The sequence below is a fragment of the Pteronotus mesoamericanus genome, unplaced genomic scaffold (genome assembly GCF_021234165.1).
Source record: "Pteronotus mesoamericanus isolate MK-2021 breed Mesoamerican mustached bat unplaced genomic scaffold, CSHL_Meso_final scaffold_12, whole genome shotgun sequence".
NCBI classification, from domain to species: domain Eukaryota; kingdom Metazoa; phylum Chordata; class Mammalia; order Chiroptera; family Mormoopidae; genus Pteronotus; species Pteronotus mesoamericanus.
This window is the reverse complement of record NW_026555303.1, coordinates 12,668,379-12,687,718: the sequence shown is the minus strand read 5'-3', so window position 1 is coordinate 12,687,718 and position 19,340 is coordinate 12,668,379. Positions and strand designations below refer to the sequence as shown.

General features: G+C 39.4%; 1 protein-coding gene across 3 annotated transcripts in view; it reads left to right on the top strand.

The window, feature by feature from the left end:
* The window catches only part of IDS (iduronate 2-sulfatase), a 75,810-nt gene that overhangs the window by 42,380 nt on the left and 14,090 nt on the right, over positions 1 to 19,340 (top strand). For all 3 annotated transcript variants that reach the window (XM_054587927.1, XM_054587928.1, XM_054587926.1), the window contains 2 exons: positions 2,412 to 2,538; positions 7,314 to 7,487. In XM_054587927.1, coding sequence (XP_054443902.1) covers positions 2,412 to 2,538; positions 7,314 to 7,487 — 301 coding nt within the window. The remainder of the gene's footprint in view (positions 1 to 2,411; positions 2,539 to 7,313; positions 7,488 to 19,340) is intronic.

Here is a 19,340-nt window from a genome sequence, read left to right as displayed (position 1 = left end):
TTTGCCTCCAGCATGGGACTTCCACTCTTTGGACCCACCAGGTCCAAATCATCTGGCCCTGACCTGCTTTTCAGCATCCTCCCACACCTGCTTGGCCATCTTGTTTCATTCTGCAGCCACAACAGCCATCTCACTAACCCCAAACATACTCTGCTCTGGTAACTCTGCCCCATCCTGTGCTTTGCAGCCCCTGTTTAAAGTGCCTTACTCTAAATTTTCAGATTGCCAGCACCTCTTTCAAATGCTTACTCCTCTGTGAAGTCTTCTCTGATTTCCCAAGGCTGACTTGAAGGTTCATTTTCCCATGTCATACCTGGGCCCCAGTAGTAACATATGCATTTTCTTGTCTGTCAGCCAGTATCCCCACTGGACAGGTGACTTGTTAAGGGTAAGGATCACATCTGCTCCTTTCCCTATCTCCAGGGGCCAGTATAGGAAGGAGTACATAGTCTTGAATAGGACACAGCTGTCCTCACAGGTGTCTTTGATCCTTAGGAGGATCAAAGTTCCCCAAGTTACAGACCAAAGGCCTTTATCTAGTAGAAAGTTGAAGTAGGCTAGAGTTCAGTATAATCCTCCTAGAAGGTTGTTAGATGAATATCTGTCATCTTTACTTCATGGGGAGAATGGATGAGTCTCATGTTTGTCCTCAGCTGGCAGGGGGAAAAGAAGCCAGCAGGTCCAGCTAATAAGATAGTGGAAGCTGTGGCTGCTCTGATACATCAGCAGCCCTTATTTCTCAGCCTTGTTGAATATTTGTGAACAAGGCTGGAAAGGGAGATATTCCAGAAGAGGCCATGGCTGTTTTATATCAGTGTTTGGCCTGGCTGGTCTCAAAGTCCCTCTTGCTTGGATTTAGAGACCATGGAGAGTGTGCTGCTCTCTTGTCCTCCATTGCTTACCTGACAGCTGCGAATTTGTTAAGAGTGAGCCTCACATGACAACTAGAGTCCATGAGGATAAGCAGTTGCTCTCTTCTGCTGGGTTAGAAAGTGGTCAGAGGAAAGGACCACACACTGATGTTATAAATTGAATTGTGTCCCTTAAAAAGACATGTTGAAGTCCTGACGCCCCCCGCCCCGGCCCAATAGCTCAGAATATGAACTTATTTGGACCTAGGGTTGTTGTAGATGTAACAAGTTAATATAAAGCTCTACTGAAGTAGGGTGGGCCCTGATTCAATCTGACTGGTGTCCTTATGAGAAGAGGAGAGAAAGGAAAGACTCCATGTAAAGACAGAAGCAGAGATTGGAGTGCTACAGCTGCAAGGCAAGGAATGCCAAGGACTGCCATTACCACCAGAAGCTGGAAGGCAAGACCCTCCCCTCGAACCTTCAGAGAGAGAATGGCCCTGCTGACATCCTGGTTTCAGACTATGGCTTCCACAGCTGGAATATGATACATTTATATTGTTTTAAGCCCCCAACTCTGTCATCCTTTGTTAAAGCAGCAACAGGAATTGGATACAGCTTTATGGTATCTTTCACAAAACCTCCAGCAGAATTTGGAGGGGACTTGGGCCTGCGGAATCCTCGATTTGCCATGGATGGAAGAAAGAATCATTCCAGACACTGTTTGCCTGTCAAGGAAGGGGAAAGGTGATTCTCTCTCAAGGACAGTGCCCCAAGCCCCCATGCTCAATGGCTTATTGAGAGGGTTACAAGTGGGGGATAGGTAGCAGGAATGTATAGGTAGTCTAATTATATCAGTAACTTAAGTTTACAGAGAATAGGTGATGTTTAAAGAAGACAATGGCAGGAACACACCGAATTGCTCGGGTCTAAGATGAATAAACCTTATGGCGCCAGATGGGATTTGGGTCGGGGTCCAGGAATTTTGTAAATTTCCTTCTCAGCCTTGAACTGGTTATCTGGTATAAGATTACAGAGCTTGAGGGAGAAACAAAGCATGCTTCAAGGAGTATAATTTACTTCCAGGCCTGATTTTCCCCAGGGGCACTCGGAGCTATTATAGGGTCCTGCCTATCAACTGCATTACCAGTGTTCTGGCCAAGTCTTATGGGGCCTCTTCCAGGCCCCAGTTTGCACAGGACTACAGTCCCCAATACCACTCAAAGCAGCCCCTTATGCTGGGGGATAAGTTTCTGTGTACACATTCATCTTCTGGGACCTATAAGCGTATGTGAATGAGACAGAAAGGAACAGTAAGTGGCACATCCATCTGCCAATCCCCTTAAGAAAGAATCCTACTTATAGACCTGTGGATTTTGCTTTGACTATGGGGAGATGGGATGTAGATGGTAGATAAATCAATGTCATGTTGTGGCTGAGAAAATCAAGGGCAACAGCAGAGGGGAGCTGTTTGAGTGGGATGTTCAGGTGAACGCTGTCTATGCTACAGCAACTTAAATCACAGTCACACTCATTATAATTATTATTTTTAAATTGTAGCGGAAAATACGTCAGAGCTACTTTGCCTCTGTTTCCTACTTGGATACACAGGTTGGCCACCTTTTGAGTGCTTTGGAGGATCTTCATCTGGCCAACAGCACTATTGTTGCATTTACCTCAGATCATGGTAAGCATTTTGAAATGTCCCGGTGAGTCACTCAAAGTCTCTGGACTTTTTTTGTGAAATGTGCTTTTCTAGATTGCCTTAAACATAGACATGTTCTTTTTGAGGAATCAGTGGTGCCCTGAGTCTGAGGTCTTAGGATGGTTTTATGACTTCCTTGTTAGTTCTGGGTCCTCTCTCCATGTCTCTGTGGGTCAGAGGAGCAGTTTTCCACCTTTTCCCCCCTCCACTGAGCACCCCCCACTCCCTCAGGCAATCCCCACAACATTCATTGTTCATGCCTATGGGTCATGCATATAAGTTCTTTGCCTACTCCATTTCCTATATTGTAATTTATATCCCCATGGCTATTCTGTAACTACTTATTTGTACTTCTTAATCCCCTCACTGCTTCACCCATTCCCCCATACCCCCTCCCATTTGGCAACCATCAAAATGCTCTCTGTGTCCATGATTCTGTATCTGTTCTTGTTTGCTTAGTTTGTTTTTTAGATTCAATTGTTGATTGATATATTTATTGCCATTTTATTGTTCATAGTTTTGATCTTCTTCTTCTTAAAGAAGTCCCTTTGACATTTCATATAATAATGATTTGGTGATGATGAACACCTTTAGTTTTTACTTGTCTGGGAAGCTCTTTATCTGCGCTTTGATTCTAAATGATATCTTTCCTGGTAGAGCAATCTTGGCTGTAGGTCCCTGCTTTTCATGACTGAATATTTCTTGCCAATCCCTTCTAGCCTGTCAAGATTTTTCTAAGAAAACAACTGACAGTCTTATAGGAACTCCCTGTAGGTAACTAACTGCTTTTTTCTTGCTTCTTTTAAGATTCTTTATCTTTCACCTTTGGCATTTTAATTATGATGTATGTTGGAGTGGGCCTCTTTGCATCCATCTTGTTTGGGACTCTGTGCTTCCTGGACTTGCATGTATATTTCTTTCACCAAAATAGGGAAATTTTCTTCCATTATTTTTTCAAATAGATTTTGAATTTCTGGATCTTTCTCTTCTCCTTCTGGCACCCCTGTGATATGAATATTGTAATGCTTCAAGTTGTCCCAGAGGCGGTTATACTATCCTCATTTTTTTTGGATTCTTTTTTCTTCTTGTTGTTCTGATTGGTTGTTTTTTGCTTCCTTATATTCCAAATAATTGGCTTGATTCTTGGCTTCATCCAGTTTACTGTTGTTTTCCTGTAAATTGTTCTTTATTTCAAGTAGTGTATTCTTTGTTTCTGACTGGATCTTTTATTTTAAAGATTTTATTTATTTTTAGAGAGAGGTGAAGGGAAGAAGAGGGAGAGAAACATCAGTGTGTGGTTACCTCTTGTGCACCTCCTACCTGGGATCTTGCTTGCAACCTAGTCATGTGCCCTGACTGGGAATCGAACTGGTGACCCTTTGGTTCACAGACCAGCACTCAGTCCACTGAGCCACACCAGCCAGGGCCTGACTGGATTTTTTTTATGCTGCTGAGGCCCTCACTTCCTTGAGCATCCTTATAACCATTGTTTTGAACTGTGCATCTGATAGATTTCTTATCTCTATTTTATGTAGATTTTTTCCTGGAGTGCTGATTTGTTCTTTTGTTTGGGCCATGTTTCTTTGTCTCCTCATTTTGACAGTCTCCCTGTGTTTGTTTCTATGTATTAAGTAGAGCTGCTATTACTCCCTGTCTTGGTAGCATGGCCTAATGTAATAGGTATACTATAGGGTCCAGTGGCACAGCTTCCCCTATCACCCAAGCCGGGTACTTGACATATGCCCTTCGTGTGGACTGAGTATACCCTCCTCTTTTAGTTGAGCCTTGATTTCTGTTGGCAGGTCAATGAGAGGGATCTACCCATTCCAGTGAGCTGCAAGGACTGGCTGTGACTGCTGACCACCAACCTCTGTCCTCCATAGAGGAACAGCTATGCAGGGATAGAGTGGTGGTGCTCCAACGTGGTCTGTAGCTGTCCACTGGGTATACAGGCTCTGGGGTTTCTCTTGGGTGCTGCAGACCAAGGTCAGTCCCCACCGGTGTTCTGGCAAGGGCCAGCCTGCCTGAGCTGAAAAGCAATCTGAGATGACTGCTTTTTGTGCTGAGCTTGGAGATTCCCAAGCAAAGCCAAGCTGTGAATCTAGGCTGGCTGGTGCTAGTGCTGGGCCTGGGGGCTTACTGAGGCTGGCTGTTGCTTTCTTGATAGGATTTAGGAAGCTGTGAAACATGACCTAAGCCTAGCCATTCATATAGAAATGTCATGGTTAACAGCTTGAGTGCGCCCATAAGTTGGGTTGAATGGAGTCTCAGGGGATCTCCAGGGTGGGGCAAACAGTGTTAGCCAGCTTGATGGAGTTTCAGATAAAGTACCCACTTGCCAGTTCTGTGGCTGTGTTGGAGGAGGGCTCAGAAAAGGGACAGTGGCCTCTACCTCCATTTCTGTCTGGGAGAAAGCTGTTCCCCAGCTCTTGCCTTGATGCCAGATACTTCAGTGCCTTCCTGTATGCCACTGGTGCCTTTCAGGCTGTTACCTCAGTGCTGGAGCTCAGAGGGAGTAAGTCTAAGCCCTTATGTGGGATCTTTAAGGGGAACTCCTTGGGACTCCAGAAGTTTCCTCCATTGATTTAATCCCCACTGTTTTTGCAGCCAGGAGTTATGGGGACTTATCTTTTTGGCAATGGAACCTTGGACTGGAGGGCCTGGTGTGGGTCTGGGACTTCTCGCTCCTGAAATATCCCTCCCTAATTTTTATCCACCACATGTGGGTTGGGACCAGCCCGTTCTGCGTCTGTGTGTCTCCTACCAGTCTGGATGGATATGGTTTCTTTAATTGAATCCACTGTATTTGTCAGACTTCCATTCAGCTCGATTTCTAAGCATTCTGAATGAACGTTCTATGTTTTAGTTGTTATTTTGATGTCGTTGTGTGAAAGGGTGTTCCATGTCTGCCTATGCCACTATCTTGACTAGAAGTTGTAACTGCCATTTCTAATTTCGAGGATTTGAGTACTTTTTGGTGGCCTTAAGAGGATCCAGAACATTCCTGATAGAACTCAACAAGGCCCTCAGATCTGCCTCCACCCTTCCACTCCAGTCCTTCTGTGCTTTCTGCCAAGAGCCTAGGGTTCACAACTTTCATCTCTTCTAAGGCAGTTTCCTACTTTTTCCAAAAAAGGGAATATCTTTTTAAAAAAATTCTTCTCAATTTCAAAAATTGTAATCATGCCCAAGAGAAGAGGATAAACAACTTCCTGGTCTCCATCTTCCTGTCCCCCTTGTATTCACTCATGGCAGTCTTGTTTATCTCATCCTCCCTGCACCCCCACTCCCAAATTGTTTTACAGAAGTAAATTTAAGGTTGTTCATTTTTCTGAACAGTATCATACTATTCTCTTACCTAGCACCGGGAAGACAATTATTTAATATCATATAACATAAAACACTATATTAGAACATAACATGTACTCATTGTAAAAAGAAAAAAAAAGTATATGGAGTGTATCATATAGGGCCAGAATGCCCTGCCCTTTGATCCCACCTTCCCAGGGCTAACTGGTACTGACAGATTGTGAGCCGTCTACCAGCCTTTATGCATAGGTATATAATATACTAGTAGTGAACAAGGTAGAGTTGTTTGTGCTATGTGTACTGTTTTGTTCCCTCATTTGTTTTTTATGACTTACCAAAGCATAGACAGTTTTCTGTGTCATTTCTCACAGACCTACCTTATACCTTGTAAAGGCTTGTATCCATTACATATGGAAGTGTCATAATTTTTCACTGTTTCCCTAATGACCTGCCATCCTCTTCTGACCTCTCTCTTGGTACCCAGTTTCCTCGTATAGTACTAACACAGCCCACTGCACCCCATGAGGACAAGGCCGACTTGCAAACTCTCTTTGCCCAGCAGCTGCAGTTGACTACAAATGGCTCTTCTCAAAGGGCTCTCCCTGTATTTCCTACATCCGAACTCTAAAAGCCTTTTCAAATCCATACATAGCAGCTTTCTGTGGCTTTGTTGTTTTGTAACATGATATGCTTAACGTATGATCTCTTGTCATTTATATTCTTTCATATCAAAAAGAGTACTCAAACTTTAAAAGACTGGAAATTTCCAACTTGGGATATTCAAATGATCTTTTGCAAGGGATGTTTTTAATCAAGGTTAAGTGTAATTTTTAATCAAGGTTAAGGATTTGGAATCAAAACTTATATTTTTTTGCTCTATGGTATGTCTTAAAAGTTGGACAAGCTGTCCTTAACTTTTTTTTTCTTAAATTTGAGTGATTTTGCCACAGTTTTACAGCATACTTCTTGGTGGTACATCCTCCAAAAAAGAGTAAAAACCAGATCTGTGAAACTTGAGTCATGATAGGTAGGCACAGGATAAGGCAATGCCTACACTAGAGCTATTGTGATACCTCCCCAGTCAAGAACGAGCCCATCTAAGCAGGGGAGGTGGGTCTGTGGGGTGGGGGGGCAGTGGTCCCTTGGAGCCCTACCTAAATGTATATTGCTAGTTCCTTGCTAAAAGAAGATATTTTAGTTTGTGAATTTAATATTTTTTTTTTCCTTTTAAATGTTTCCTCATTCAAGAGAAGTGTCTAATTTCAAATAAAGTAATATTCAGGTAAAATCACCCTTTTGTGGTAATTGTAGAGGAAAATTTTTTATAGGTGATGAGTTTTTGCTTCCTCTGACTCTTAATAATAACAGGAAGTGAAATGATATCTAAAATGAACAAATTGTAATGTGATTGTTTTATTTTCTGTCATTCTGTGCTTTTTGTGAACCAGGGTGGTCTCTAGGTGAACATGGAGAATGGGCCAAATACAGCAATTTTGATGTCACTACTCACGTGCCTCTGATGTTCTATGTTCCTGGAAGAACAGCTCTGCTTCCAGAGGCAGGCAAGAAGCTCTTCCCTTACATCGACCCTTTTGATCCTATCTCGGAATTGATGGAGCCAGGTATACAGTATGCTAACGTGATATTGGTTGACTGTAGTAGCTTCTTTAGTTTATATAAATTACCCAACCAAATCATAGTGTAGGGGCTTGCCAAGTCTGCCTTCCTGCCTAATGTTGGTATTCCTATACACATTTCTTGGGTCAGGGGGGAAGTGGCAGGGCCGGAGCTGACAAGTATAGCCCCTGTCCACAAGGTGCCATGGATGATAGGGGTGGTTGGAGACAAAGGAGCACGAGGCATCCCCATGTTGGGGAGGGCACTAAGAGAGGAGAGAGACAACAGCAGCCTACTCCAGAGCTCAGAGAAAGCTAGTAGCAGACTCGCCAGGACGGGGGCTGTCCCTCCCAACACCTATAGATGAACAGAACTAAATTACCTAAACACTTCTGGCAGGGACTTGGCCCTTTGTAAGAGAGACAGACTTGCCATTTCGGCAGCTCATCATTCTAGTGAACTACTAGATCTGTAATGTTAGCAGGTTATTCTCCTTCTGCTGTCCCTAACAGTGGAGGTCAAGTTTACTTTGACTTCTAGGTTATAGTCCTTCCAAGCTTTGAAAACAACAAAATCTTCTCTTCTCTTGGCTTAGATCCTCAGTCTTTTAGCTGTTCTTCTCAGAATAGTGTCAGACCCATGCTTATCCTGGTCTCTGTCTTCCAAAATGTTCCAGTTTGAGAAAGCACTTCCAAAAATGTCCTTTGGACAGGATGATTTTGTTGTGTTTTATCCTGACTTGATTGGCTCAGTGCAGAAATGAGGGGTGCACTTCAGACAACATTTGCTCTTTTTTGGAGGGCTTTTTCTTTTTCTTTTTTTTATTTATACATCATTTTTATTCTATTACAGTTGTCTCAATTTTCACCCCTTTTCCCCCCCCGACCCATCCCACCCCAACCCCCTGCTGCCATAGTCAATTGCTACTCTGTTGTCCATGTCCATGGGTCATTCATACATGTTCTTTGTCTAGTCCCTTCCCCTTCTCTCCACCACTGTCCTCTTTCCCCATGCCCTCTGGTCACTTTCAGTCTGCTCCATGTTTCTGTGTCCGTGGTTTAATTTGTTAGTTTATTTTGTTGAATAGAGTCCACTTATAGGTGAGATCATATGGTATTTGTCTTTCATCAACTGGCTTATTTCATTTAGTCTAATATCCTCCAGTTCCATCCATGTTATTGCAAAAGGTAGGAGTTCCATCTCTCTCTCTTTCTATCTTAAATGCAGATTGATTTTATTTTTTTAAATGGCAAAGTTAATTATAAAATATTAAAACAATTTAAAACGATTATAAAGTCTTAGCAATTAAACCAACATGACATTCAGCACCGAAATAATCAAGTAGATCAATGAAATATAATAAGCATTCTAGAGACAAACATATATCTCTAACAATATAATATAGGATGAAGTTGATATTTCAAATCAATGGGTAAAATAAGGCTTATTCGACAAATAAGGTGCATGGACCACTATTTCTTAAAATAAAACAAACAGCCCTACTTTAGACATTATACAAGAAATATTCGGGTGAGTTAAAAATCAATATGTAGAATCTAAGGAGTTTTATAAGAAAATAGAACTAATATTTTTCATAACCTGAAGTAAAATATTCAAACCCAGAAGTTATAGATATTGACAATATGACTATATTAAACATTTAACTATATAGACATATACATATAAAAAAGTTAAAGGACAAGGAATAGAATAGGAAAGTATTTGCTACACATCTAAAACATGGTTAATAGGTCTTCCCCCCCGCAGGGAAAAAAGTTCTACAAACCTTTAATCAATAAATGGATAAAGAAAATGAAAAGGCCTTTAAAGCTCTTTTTAAAATAATAGAAATAGACAAGAAATATACTAAAACAGATTTAGTTTCAACAAATAGTAAAGGAACAATTAAAATAACGTCATTGTCACAATCAGAATAATGAGTATTAAAAATATTGGTAATATCAAGTATTGGCAACTCTGAAAGGAACTGGGTATTCATAGAAATTCTTCATCTTACAGTAGTCCCTTTAGCATATTTTAGAGTGCTGGTTTGGTGGAATTATATTCTTTTAGCCTTCTTTTGTCTGGGAAAGTCCTTATTTCACCTTCCATTTTAATTGAGAGCCTTGCTGGGTAGAGCAGTCTTGGTTGCAGGCCTTTGCTTTTCATGACTTGGAATATTTCTTGCTATTCCCTTCTGGCTTGCAGCGTTTCTGTTGAGAAGTCAGCTGCTAGCCATATTGGGGCTGCCTTATATGTTACAATCTCTTTCTCCCTTGCTTCCTTTAGGATTCTCTGTTTGTCTTTGATGTTTCCCATTTTAATGATGATGTGTCTTCGAATGGGCCTCATTGGCTTCCTCTTGAATGGGACTCTCTGTGCTCGCTTGGACTTGTATGACTTTTTCTCTCCTCCAATTAGGGAAGTTTTCCATCATGGCTTTTTCAAACAGGTTCTCTATCAGTTCCTCAACCTCTTCTCCTTCTGGTATCCCTATTATATATATATTATTACGTTTGAGATTGTCCTGCATTTTCCTCAATGCCTCTTCATTCTTTTTGAGTCTTTGTTCATTTTCTTGCTCTTTCTGGGAGCTTTTTTGTTCCTTTTCCTCCAGCTCGCTGATTTGGTCCTCAGCTTCATCTAGGCTGCTTTTGATTCCTTCTACTGTGTTCTTCCATTCAGAAATGGTATTCTTCATTTCCTCTTGTCTCTTATTGATAGTTTCTGTGTCCTTTTTCATGCTGATGTAGTTTGCAGTTAGTTCCTCATAGTTTCCCTGTAGTTTTTGGAAATTCTCTCTGAGCTCACTGATCTCATCAAGCTTCCTTAGAACCGTTGTTTGGAACTCAATATCTGATAGTTGACTTGTCTCTATTTCATTTAGATCTCTTTGTGGGGATTCCTCTTTTCCCTTCGAGTGGGGCATATTTCTTTGTCTTCCCATTATTTATGAGACTCTTCTCTTTTGCTTCTGTTTCTTAAGTTGATCTGTCTTGATCTCCTGACTTTGTGGTGTGAACTTCTATGGTTGGAGACCACTGTTTTTACTTTCCGGATGTGCCTCTGATGATGTCAGCTGTTGACCCTGTCTGACCTTAGGCAATCTGTTCAAGACTTCCAGTAATCTACTGTTTGTGGCTGTCTCCTTCAGCTGTTAATCTACTCACTCTGCACTCAGCAGGCTGCCTTAGGCAGCTCAGGGAGGGGTGGAGTCCCTGCTGGGGACTGGGTTATTGGGTCCACTAACAGTGCGGCAGTATGGAGGAGGAGTCTGCACTGGGATCTCACGGGCTACTCTTTCTGTTCTCTCCCCAAAGCCTCCTTCCCCAGTGTCTCCTCAGGTGTCTCTAGCCCACTCTGCCCACCCCCCCCCCACTTTGCTGGAGACCAGGGTAAGTGGCTGCAAATAAAAATTTATGTGTTGGCCCTTTAAACAGTTCTTTGCGTTTCCAGCAACCTTACTCTTGCAGAGAGAGACCCTGCCGCTTTTCAGAGCTGGCTGTTTTCTGTGTATCTTTTGGGCTCTGGTGCTGTGGGCTAGACATCCCCACTTTTGGTTTAGACCCCGCTGTTTTCAGGGGGAATCCAACTGGCCTTTTCAATATCCTTCTGGTGCTGCTGCCCACCTTTTCAGGTGTGTACTGCACTCCTTACCAGTTAGATTGTGCTAAAGCTGATTCTTCTGTCTCCGAGGTTATAAGACTCCTCTCTCGCCATTGTTCAGTTGTTTGTTCCAGGTGATTTCTCCCCAATTTAGTTGTAATTCCAGGTTGGTCCTGGGAGGAGGGCAGTTTAACTTCCACTCACTTCTCTGTCATCTTGATTCTTCCATATTACCAATCTTGGAGGGCTTTTTCTATGAAGTCTGCTAAAGCAGGTTGCCCCATTTCTAGAGTTCTGCATTTAATCCACCTGTAACATCTATATTCTGCACTTCATGTTGATTTCTGTTTAAAAATTTCCTGGTTTTGAACCATTGTTCTCGCATTCTGGATCTTTTCAAGTTTGTTTTCTACTGCCCAATTTCATTTTCTGCACATTTAATTTTTGTGTGCTGCATACTCTGTCTTCTTTCATGTCATTGATAAAAAATGTTAAACAGTTTAAAGGCATGAATATTGCCCTTTGTTTACTTGGAGAAGTCTTTGAGAGGTTGAAAATTTTTTTTTCAGGTTGGATAGTTTTTTTTTTTTTTTTAATTCTTAAAATACATTTGTCTCCACCTTCCAGCCATCACTTTCCCCTGCTGCTTCCCACCTCCCTACCTCCAATCCTTCCCCACTTTGGCTTTCTCCATGGGTCCTTTACATGTTCCTTGACTTGACCTTTCCCTTCCCTTTCCCCACTGCCCCCTCCTTCCTCCTGATGCTGTTGGTTTCTTTTTTCTTTCAATGTTGCTGGTAATACTTTTCTTGCTTGTTTCTTTTGTTGTTTAGGATCCACTTATAGGTGAGATCATATGGTATTTGTCTTTCATCCCCTGGCATATTTCACTTAGCATAATGCTCTCCGTTTCCATCCATGCTGTCAAGAAGAGTAGTAGCTCTTTCTTTTTGCTGCATAGTGTTCCACTGTGTAAATATACCACAGTTTTTTGATTTACTCATTTACCGATGGGCATTTAGGTTGCTTTCAGCACGTGACTATTGTAAATTGTGCTGCTGTGAACATTGGGGTGCATAGGTTCTTGTGAATTGGTGTTTTGGGATTCTTTGGGTATAATCCCAGCAGTGGAATCGCTGGGTCAAAAGGCAGTTCCATTTTTAGCTTTCTGAGGAAATTCTACACTGCTTTCCACAATGGCTGCACCAGTCTGCATTCCCACCAACAGTGGACTAGGGTTCCTTTTTCTCCACAGCCTCGCCAGCACCTGTTGTTTGTGGATCTGTTTATGATAGCAATTCTGAACGGGGTGAAGTGGTATCTTATTGTGATTTTAATTTGCATTTCTCTGATGGCTAGTGATGCTGAGCATCCCTTCATATGTGCCTGGTCCCTCTGTATCTCTTCCTTGGAGAATGTCTGTTCATGTCCTTTGCCTATTTTTTAATTGGGTTGTTTGTCTTCCTGGTGTGGAATCCGTGAGTTCTTAATATATTTTGGAGATCAAACCCTTGTCCGAGGTATCATTGGCAAATAAGTTCTCTCATATAGTGGGTTCTCTTTCCAATTTGCTGATGTTTTCTTTAGCCATGCATAAGCTTTATAATTTTATGTAGTACCATTTATTGTTTCCTTCATTTCTCTTGCCCTAGGAGATACATCAGCAAAGTTATTGCTATGTGGGATATCTGAAATTTTACTGCCTATGTTTCCACTAGGCCTGTTATGGTATCATGACATGTATTTAAGTCTTTTATCTGTCTTGAATTTATTCTGGTGTATTGTTAAGACAGTAGCCTAGTTTCATTTTGCGCATGTATCAGACCACTTCACCCAACGACATTTATTCAAGAGGCTATTTTTACTCCACTGTATGCTCATGTCCCTTTGTCAAATATTAATTGACCGTACAGACATAGGTTTATTTCTGGGCTCTCTGTTCTTTTCCATTGATCTATATATCTGTTCTTATGCCAGTATCAGACTGTTTTGATTAATGTGGCTTTGTAGTATAGTTTGATATCAGGTATTGCGATCCTGCCAACTTTATTTTTCTTTCTCAAGATGGCTGAGGCTATTCAGGGTCTTTTTTAAATTCCATATAAATTTTTGCTAATATTTTGTTGAGGATTTTAGTATCTATGTTCATCACAGATATTGGCCTATAATTTTATTTCTTTGTTGTGTCTTTACCTGGTTTTGGGATTAGGATAATACTGGCCTTGTAAAAAGAGTTGGGGAGTCTTCCCTCTTCTTGAATTTTTTTGGAATATTTTGAGAAGGATAGGAGTGAGTTCTTCTTTGAATGTTTGATAAAATTCACTTATGAAGCCATCTGGTCCAGGGCTTTTGTCTGCTGGTACTTTTTTGATTACTGCTTCAACTTTGCTAGCTCTTATTGGTCTATTCAAGTGTTCTTCCTGATTCAGTTTTGGAAGATTGTATGTTAAAAAAAAATTATCCATTTCACCCAGGTTGTCCAATTTCTTGGCATATAGTTGTTTATAGTAATTTCTTATAATTCTTTGTATTTCTGTAGTGTAGGTTGTTATTTTTCCTCTTGCATTTCTGATTTTGTTTATTCAGGTCCTCTCTTTTTTTTCCTTGATGAATCTGGTTAATGGTTTGTCAACTTTGTTTATCTTTTCAAAAAACTATCTCCAGGATTCATTGATCCTTTTTATCATTTTTTTGTTTTTAGTCTCCATGTCATTTAATTCTGCTCTGATCTTGATTATATCCTTCCTTATGCTTGCTCTGGGCTTTGTTTGTTGTTCCTGCAGTTCTTATAGATTTAGAGTTAAGTTGTTTGAGATTTTTAAATTCTTTTTTGGGTATGCGTGTATTGCTATGAACTTCCTTCTCAGGACTGCCTTTGCTGTGTTCCATAGGTTTTGGGTTGTTGTCTGTTCATTTTCATTTGTTTTATTTTTGATTTCTTCCTCGATCTTATTGTTCAACTATCCATTATTTAACAACATGTTATTCAGCCTCCATGTGTTTGAGTGTTTTGAGTTTTTTCTTGAGGTTGCTTTCTAGTTTCAAGCCATTGTGATCCAAGAAGAAGCTTGATTTCAGTTTCTTGAATTTGTTAAGGCTTGTTTTTTGTCCTACCATGTGGTCTATCTTTGAGAATGATCCATGTGTGTTTGAGAAGGATGTACATTTTGCTTTTCTGGGGTGAAATGTTCTGTAACTATCAATTAAGTCCATTTGATGTAGAGTACCCTTCAATGTTGCAATATTGTAGTTGATTTTTTGTTTGGAATATATATCGATTGTTGACAGTGGGGTGTTAAAATCCTCTATAATGACTATCACTGTCTACCTATTTCTTAAAGCCTTCCAAGATTTTCCTTTAAATATTTAGGTGCACCTATATTGGTTGCATATATGTTTACAAGAGTTATATCCTCTTGTCGGACTACTCGCTTAAGTATTATGTAGTGACCTTCTTTGACTCTTGTTATGGCATTTGTTTTAAAGACTATTTTGTCTGATATAAGTATTGCTATCCCAGCTTTTTTTTTTTTTCACTGTCATTGTAATGGAATATTTCTTTTTTCTATCCCTTTACTCTCAGCCTGTGAATATCTTTTGTCCTGAGGTGGGTCTCTTCTTGACAGCATATATATAGGTCATGTTTTCTTATCCATTCAGGTAACCTATGCCTGTTGAGTGGAGCATTTAATCCATTTATATTTAAGGTTATTATTGGTAGGTATTTATTCATTGCCATTTTATCCCTTTGTACCTGTGTTCATCTCTCTATCTTCTCTCTCGTTCTTCTTAAAGCAGTCCCTTTTGCATCTCTTGCAATGATGGCTTGATGGAGATGTACTCTTTAGCTTTTTGTCTGGGTAACTTTTTATTTCACCGTATTTATTTATTTATTTAAAATTTTTTATTATTCAAATGCATTTGTCTCCATTTTCCTGCCATGCCTTTCCCCTGCCCCACGAACCCCCACCTCCCATCCTCAATCCTTCCTCACTTTGTCCATGGGTCCTTTATACATACATATTCCTTTATTTGACCCTTCACTTCTTTTCTCCTTTACAACCTCCCACCTCCCCTCTGTTTAATGTTAGTTTGTTTTTTCTTTCAATGTTGCTGGTTATATTTTTCTTGCTTGCTTGTTTTGTTGATTATGTTCCACTTATAGGTGAGATCATATTGTATTTGTCTTTTAACCCCTGGCTTATTTCACTTAGCATAACACTCTCCGGTTCCATCCATGCTGTTGTGAAGAGTAGTAGCTCTTGCTTTCTGCTGCGTATATTTCATTGAGTAAATGTACCATAGTTTTTTCATCAGCTAATTTATTGATGGGCACTTAGGTTGCTTCCAGCACATGGCTGTTGTAAATTGTGCTGCTATGAACAGTGGGGTGCATAGGTTCTTTTGAATTGGTGTTTCTGTATTCTTAGGATGTAATCCCAGCATGGAATTACTGGGTCAAAAGGCAGTCCCATTTTTAGCTTTTTGAGGAAAATCCAAACTTTTACACAGTGGCTGCACCAGTCTGCATTCCCACCAACAGTGTACTAGAGTTGCCTTTTCTCCACAGACTCACAGGTACTTGTTGTTTGTTGATTTGTTTATGCTGGCCATTCTGATCGGTGTGAAGTGGTATCCTATAGTGGTTTTAACTTTCATTTGTTTGACGAATAGTGATGCTGAGCATCCTTTCATAAGTCTGTAGGCCCTGTATATGTTCTCCTTGGAGAAGTGTCTGTTCAGGTCCTTTGCCCATTTTTTCATTGGATAGTTTGTCTTCCTGGAGTGGAGTCATGTGAGTTCCTTATATTTTTTGGAAATCAAACCCTTGTCCAAGGTATCATTGGCAAATATATTTTCCCATGCAGTTGGTTCCCTTTTCATTTTGCTGATGTTTTCTTTAGCCACGCAGAAGCTTCTTATTTTGATGAGGTCCCACTTGTTTATTCTTTTCTTTATGTCCCTTGCTCTAGGGAACACAAAGGTGAAAATACTGCTGCATGGAATACATGCAAGTTTTCTGCCTATGTTCTCCTCTAGGATTTTTATGGTGTCGAGATGTATATTTAAGTCTTTTATCCATCTTGAGTTTATTTTTGTGTATGGTGTAAGTTGGTGGTCGAATTTCAGTATTTTGCATGCAGCTGTTCAGCTCTCCCAACACCTTTGTTGAAGAGGCTATTTGTACTCCATTTTAAGCTTCTTCCCCCTTTATTGAGTATTAATTGACCATAGAGACATGGGGTTTATTTCTGGGCTCTCTGTTCTGTTCCATTGATCTATGTGTCTGTTCTGATTTCAGTACTGTACTGTTTTGATATCAGTGGTCTCGTAATATAATTTGATATCAGGTATTGTGGTCGTTCCTACTTTGTTCTTCTTTCTCAAAATTGCTGCAGCTATTTGGAGTCATTTATGGTTCCATGTAAATTTTTGAAATGTTTGTTCTATATCTGTGAAATATGTCATTGGTATTTTAAAAGGGATTGCGTTTAATCTAAAAATTGCTTTGGGTAGTATGGACATTTTGATGATGTTAATTCTTTGAATCCTTGAACATTGTATATGCTTGCATTTATTTGTGTTCTCCTTAATTTCTTTCTTCAGTGTTACATAGTTTTCTGAGTATAGGCCTCTATCTCCTTAGTAAAGTTTTCTCCTAGGTATTTTATTTTCCTTGTTGCTATAACAGATGGGATTTTTTTCTTGATTTCTTATTCTGATATTTCATCGTTGGTGTACAAAAATGCCTTGTTTCTGAATATTGACTTTGTATCCTCCTGTTTTCCCAATTCACTTATTAGGTATGATAGGTTTTTGGTGGCATCTGTAGAGTTTTCTATACACTATCATGTCATCTGGAAACTATCAGTTTTAGTTCCTCCTTTCCAATTTGAATGCCATATATTTCTTTGTCTTGTCTGATTGCTGTAGCTAGGACTTCCAATACTATGTTGAGTAGAAGTGGTGAATGCGCACAACCTTGTCTTGTTCCCAGTCTTTGTGGGAAAGCTTTTATTTTTTGCCTATGGAGTATCATGTTGGCTGTAGGTTTTTCACATATGGCCTTTTTTATGTTGAGGTATATCAACATTTCTTCAACTTTGCTGAGTGTTTTTATCTAAATGGATACTGTACCTTATCAAATGCTTTCTCTGCATCTATTGATATGATCATATGATTTCTTTCTTTCCTTTTGTTTACATAATGTATTACGTTTATTGATTTCTGAATATTGAACAGTCCTTGCTTCCCTGGGATGAATTCCAGATGATCATGGTGGATGTACTTTTTTAGGTATTGCTGGATGAATTTTGTCAATATTTTGTTGAGGATTTTATTGCCTATGTTCATCAGCGATATTGGCCTGTAGTTTTCTTTTTCAGTTGTATTTTTATCTGGATTTGAGATTAGGATGATCCTGGCCTCATGAAAAGAGTTTGGGAGTCCTCCCTCTTCTTGGATGTTTTGGAAGATCATGAAAAGGACAGGACTTATCTCTTCCTTAAATGTTTTGTAAAAGTCTCCTGTGACACCCTCTTGTCCAGGGCTTTGTGTCTCGGGAGTTTTTGTTTGTTTGTTTGTTTGTTTATTTCTTTAATTTTTAAATTTATTTTAATTTTTATTTTTAAATCATGTTTACTCACTTACAGTAGTCTCAGTTTTTTCCCCTTTGACCTCCTTCACCCATTCCATCCCACCGCCTGCTCCCACTGTAATTCCCACTTTGTTGTCCATGTCCATGGGTCATTCATACATGTTCTTTGTCTAGTCCCTTCTTCTTTCTGCCATTGTCCTCCTTCCCCCATCTCCTCTGGTCTCTTTCAGTCTGTTCCATGTTTTCATGCCGGTGGTTTATTTTGTTCGTTAGTTTATTTTGTTGAATAAATTCCACTTATAGGTGAGATCATATGGTATTTGTCTTTCACTGACTGACTTATTTCACTTAGCTTCATATTCTCCAGTTACATCCATGTTGTCGCAAAGGGTAGAAGTTCCTTCTTATTTTTTAAATTTTTTTAAAAAACAATGCAGATTGATTTTATTTAGTTAGTTATTTTAAATGTCAAGATCCATTATAAAACATTAAAAAATGTAAATCCATTATTAAGTCTCAACAATTAAAACTACATGACACCAGCACAGAAATAATCAAGTAGATGAATGAAATAAAATGAGCATTCTAGAAAGAAATGTATATATTTAACAATGTAATATGTAATTAAATTGATATTTCAAATCAATGGCGAAAATAAGTCTTATTGAACAAATAAGGTGCATGGACCACTGTTACTTGAAATAAAACAAATATAGAGCCCTATTTCACACATTATACAAGAAATATTCAGGTGAGTTAAAAATCAATATGTAGAATCTAAGGAGTTTTAGGAGAAAATACAAAGTAATATTTTTCTTACCCTGAAGTAAAATATTCAAACCCAGAAGCTATAAAGTAAAATATTGACAATATGATTATATTAAAAATTTAAGCATATATAGTAATATACATATAAAACAGTTAAAGTACAAGCAATAGAATAGGAAGATATTTGCAACACATCTTTAAAAGGGTTAATAGTTTGTTTTTTTAAGGGAAAAAATTCTACAAACATTTAATCAAAAATAGATAAAGAATACCAAAAAGTCATTTAAAGCTTTTTAAAAGTAATAGAAATAGGCAAGAAACATACAAAAACAGGTTTAGTGTCAACCAATAGGTAACAAAGTAACAAGTCATTGTCACAATCAGATTAATAAGCATTAAAAATATTGATAATATCAAGTATTGGTGACTGGACAGGAACTGGGTATTCATAGACCCTTTCTTCACTGTTATAAAGCAATCCTTTTAGCATATTTTGCTTGTTGGTTTGGTGGAGGTGTATTCTTTTAGTCTTTTGTCTGGGAATCTCCTTGTTTCACCTTCCATTTCAACTGAGAGCCTTTCTGGGTAGAGCAGTCTTGGTTGCAGGCGTTTACTTTTCATAAGTTGGAATATTTCTTGCCATTCCCTTCCAGTGTGCAGTGTTTCTGTTGAGAAGTCAACTGCTACCACTACAGGTGCTCCCTTATAAGCTACCATGTGTTTCTCCTTTGCTGCCTTTAGGATTCTCTGTTTGTCTTTGATATTTGCCATTTTGATGATGATGTTTCTTGGAATGGGCCTCATTGGGTTCCTCTTGAATGGGACTCTCTGTGCTTCCTGGACATGTGTGACTTTTTCTCTCCTCCAATTAAGGAAGTTTCCATCA